The 3,639-nt window shown below is 42.0% G+C and overlaps 1 protein-coding gene across 1 annotated transcript; it reads right to left on the reverse strand.

Moving 5' to 3' along the window:
- Positions 1-898: 898 nt before the first annotated feature.
- On the reverse strand, positions 899-1,921 carry LOC131239456 (nuclear transcription factor Y subunit C-1). The gene has a single exon (XM_058237162.1). The coding sequence runs from the start codon at positions 1,620-1,622 to the stop codon at positions 984-986; it is 639 nt and encodes a 212-aa protein (XP_058093145.1). The 5' UTR covers positions 1,623-1,921; the 3' UTR covers positions 899-983.
- Positions 1,922-3,639: the final 1,718 nt, after the last annotated feature.

The following is a 3,639-nucleotide window of genomic DNA, read 5'->3' on the forward strand; positions in this document are numbered from 1 at the left end:
AAAATAGAAATAAATTCTAGATAATTTTTAATTTGATTGATGATTAAAATAAACAAGTTTACAACCCTTAAATAGGGATATTAAGTCATAGGAGAAGTTTCAGAATCAAACTATAACTAAAACTCTTGGAATTCGATGGTCGTGATCTCTACTAGTGTATATGATTTTCGGCCAACAATAATAAGTGTCCTATTTGACCAAATCATGATGTTCCCCTAATTATTCTAAGTACTTCTCATGTTGGACACAACTCCTAAAGCCCAACGCATAAAGAGTATAACCAAACTAAAATTTACTATAAATAATAAAAATGGAAATAAAATGGGAATTCGACCGTTGATATGGAAGAATCTCGCAAATTCGGCTTGCATAACCCGGCGTAGCGGGGTTGGGTGGGTAAAGTAGCTCATCCTACCCCAAATTCATATATGATGCATCGAATAACTCATTTTGGTTTGTAAGATACACTCGGTTTAAGGTCCCAATTGTAGGGATCATTTCTACTTGAGATTAGGCATCTTCTGATCTATCTTCACCATGAAATGATCTGCAATGCGCTCTTGGTGACCCAGCCGTGTTTATATAGCTTAGAGGGTTGAGAAGTTTAGAAAACTACTCTCCCTGTTACTCCACGCGAAGTTATAATCCTAGTATAGAACATTGCGTGTGTGTGATATATACACCCACCTTATGGAATTCTTACACTACCTTCTCGTCACACATATATTGAAAAACATCATCAATTTGTGTCATTTCCTACTGCAATTCAAATTGCTTGTGCATCCAAACACAACTCTAATCTCCGGTCCTAAAAATCATTTCTCACCAGCCAAAGAAAACCCAAAAAAAAAAAAAAAACAAACAAACAAACAAACAGTAAAGTTCAAACAACGTAAGATAACAAGCACATAAATTCCACATCGTTTTACTAACAGAATTCCAAATACAATTTAAATAAATTACGATAAAAACAGCTAGCATTTTCAACTACCATACCCTGCCCCATCCAAATTCTGCGGCCCGCCGCTACCGCCACTGTATGATCCATCATCCTCCGCCAATCCCGGCTGCCACCCCATCTGCCACCCTTGCTGCTGCTGACCATACACTCCTGGATCGATCCCAGCCACTGCAGGCCGCCCAATCATCACTCCGGGCCCCACCTGCCCGATCGGCGGATAGTAATAAGGGACCCCACTAGCAGCACTCCCACCCACCAACCCAATTCCCGCCTCCTCCTTGATCTCATCCCTCGGCACGATATCGACCAGGAAGTCGAAAATGTCAGTTCGAGTAATTGCTGCTGCAATATCATTCTTCTGAAGAGTGCGGCGCTTGTTCTCCTCGGCATGGATCCAGGAACGGATTGTGAGCTCGAGGACGAAGAGCTCACAGGCCTTGGCGAAGAGGATAGGAGCCTCGGCGGAGATCATGCGTACGTCTTCGTCGGCTTTCATGATCTTCTTTATGCGAGCGAGTGGAAGCTGGTGGTTCTTGAAGTCGTTGACGTTCTCAATCTCTTGCCGCTGGTAGTTCCAGAACATCTGTAGCTGTTGTTGCTGCTGTTGAAGAAGGTGGTGGAAGGAGGTCTGTGGGTAGCCTTGGGGTTGCTGGTTCTCCATTGTATATGTTTTCTTTTCAAATTTTTCAGTGGATTTTTTTACCAAAATGTTTTTTTGCAAGAAGGTGTTTGATCTGGGTTTTTTGTAAGAAGGGTGTTTGATTTTCTGGTTTCTTTTGAGAGTTTGATTTTCAGTTTTTCATTAAGAAAGGTGTTTGATTATGAAATTTTTGTGGGTGTTTTGGAGGAGAAGTGTTTGATTTTTGTTGGGGGTGTTGGAATATTGTGAGGAGTTCTCTATTCAATTTGAAATGGGTGGGATTTGGTTTTCAGAGAAATGAAGTAAAGAGGCTGCATGGAGAGTGGATAAGATGTAGATGCTGATGAAACAGGTATGTAAGAACCTTATCCTACGCACCCCATCTGATTTTGGATGTTTTCTTTGAGATGGGACTACAACAGTATTCGAAATGCACTGCTTCAATCTGGCAAGTGGACCCTTGGAGCTTGTTTGGAACATGGGATTATGTGGTATTTAATTGCATTTTCTCTAACCGTCGATTTCTTTTGTGGCTCATGCGGCCCAACTGATGAGCATACGGGCCGTTTTTTATATAAGGGCACATTCACGATGAAGTGTGCCAGATGAACGGTCAGGATCGTGAATAGGATGGCCAGTGACCACGGACTTGGATTGGTAGTCACCAACCCTTGGAAACTGTTCGGTGCTGTGGGCCCCACAATGATTTATATGTTTAATCCATGCCATCCATTCATTTTTTTACAGATTATTTAGGAAATTAGCCCAAAAATGAGGCAGACCCAAATATCAGGTGGACCACACCACAGGAAACAATGTTGAGTGATTGCCCACCGTTAAAATTTTCTTGGGGCGACGAAAGTTTTAGATCAACCTGATATTGTGTTTTCCCTTCATACAGGAGTGTGTGACCTAATCAACATGGTGGATAGCAAATAAACATCATGGTGGGCCCTGCAATGTTTTTAATGGTGGGAGTTCAATCACTACTCTTTCCTCTGTTGTGGGATCCACTTTAGATTTGGATCTGCCTCATTTTGGGGACCATGCGTTAAACGGAGCTGGAAAATGGATGGACGGCATGGATAAAAACACATTCATCATGGTGGGGCCCACAGCACCGACCCATACATGTCCATCAATTAAATATTCAGGTAATCAAATAAACCACACATATCCATAGCTCAACTGTCAGACAGAGTGAAGATCACTCGTTTCAAGATTTTGAGGTCTTGGTATCGCGGGTGGGCTAACATGGAGTGTGTGTACACACGTGAGTGTGCACTAACAAGCTAACAAAAAAAAATAGAAAAGATAATCAAATAAATATAAATTTTTGGTTCATGATACATCCAGATAGGGTTCTTTTCAGTTTAATTAGAGTTATTTGTATCCAACGCATGCAATTCCTACCGTTTGGCCGGGTCGATTAGGAGGGATTGAATGGTATTAAGGTGGATGTCATGGATTTCTAGGTAATGATAGTGTTGTCGGTGGATTGTCTGGATATCCATGGGATTGCTACATCCAGTCCGTTTGGCGCGCCCGGCCAATCCCGGTATTAAACCTTCTCACCCCTTTTGAAAGGATTAGGGTGGATTGGATGGGATTTAAAGGTAATGATGGTGTTGTCAGTGGATTGTCTTAAGATCCATGGGATTGGGATCAGATCATCGACTCTGTTTGGCACGCCAGGCCAATCCCAGGATTTGACTTCTAATCCCTTCCAATACCATCCAATCCTTTCCAATCCGACCGGCCAAACGGGCCCTAAGTAAATTCCAAGTGCGTCCGTATGGAGCATCACACTCTACCAGAGTATCAAAAACATTCCCACGATAGAAGGTAGTTAAAAATTAGAATATAAATAAAGACAGTTATTTAATACTATGGGAGAAGACGACGCTTGATAAGCAGGCACTCAGAAAATATACACGTGGCAAAAGGAAACTCAAATTAACACACTAAATTGTGAACGGAGATTCACTAAGTCACACTCCCAAAACCACAATCCTGACCTCTGATTCGTGGACGCTTG

Source organism: Magnolia sinica, chromosome 3 (genome assembly GCF_029962835.1).
Source record: "Magnolia sinica isolate HGM2019 chromosome 3, MsV1, whole genome shotgun sequence".
Taxonomy (NCBI): Eukaryota; Viridiplantae; Streptophyta; class Magnoliopsida; order Magnoliales; family Magnoliaceae; genus Magnolia; species Magnolia sinica.

What these genes read in the sequence shown, in the direction of transcription:
- LOC131239456 (XM_058237162.1), bottom strand. Translation starts at nt 1,622, where the DNA reads ATGGAGAACCAGCAACCCCAAGGCTACCCACAGACCTCCTTCCACCAC.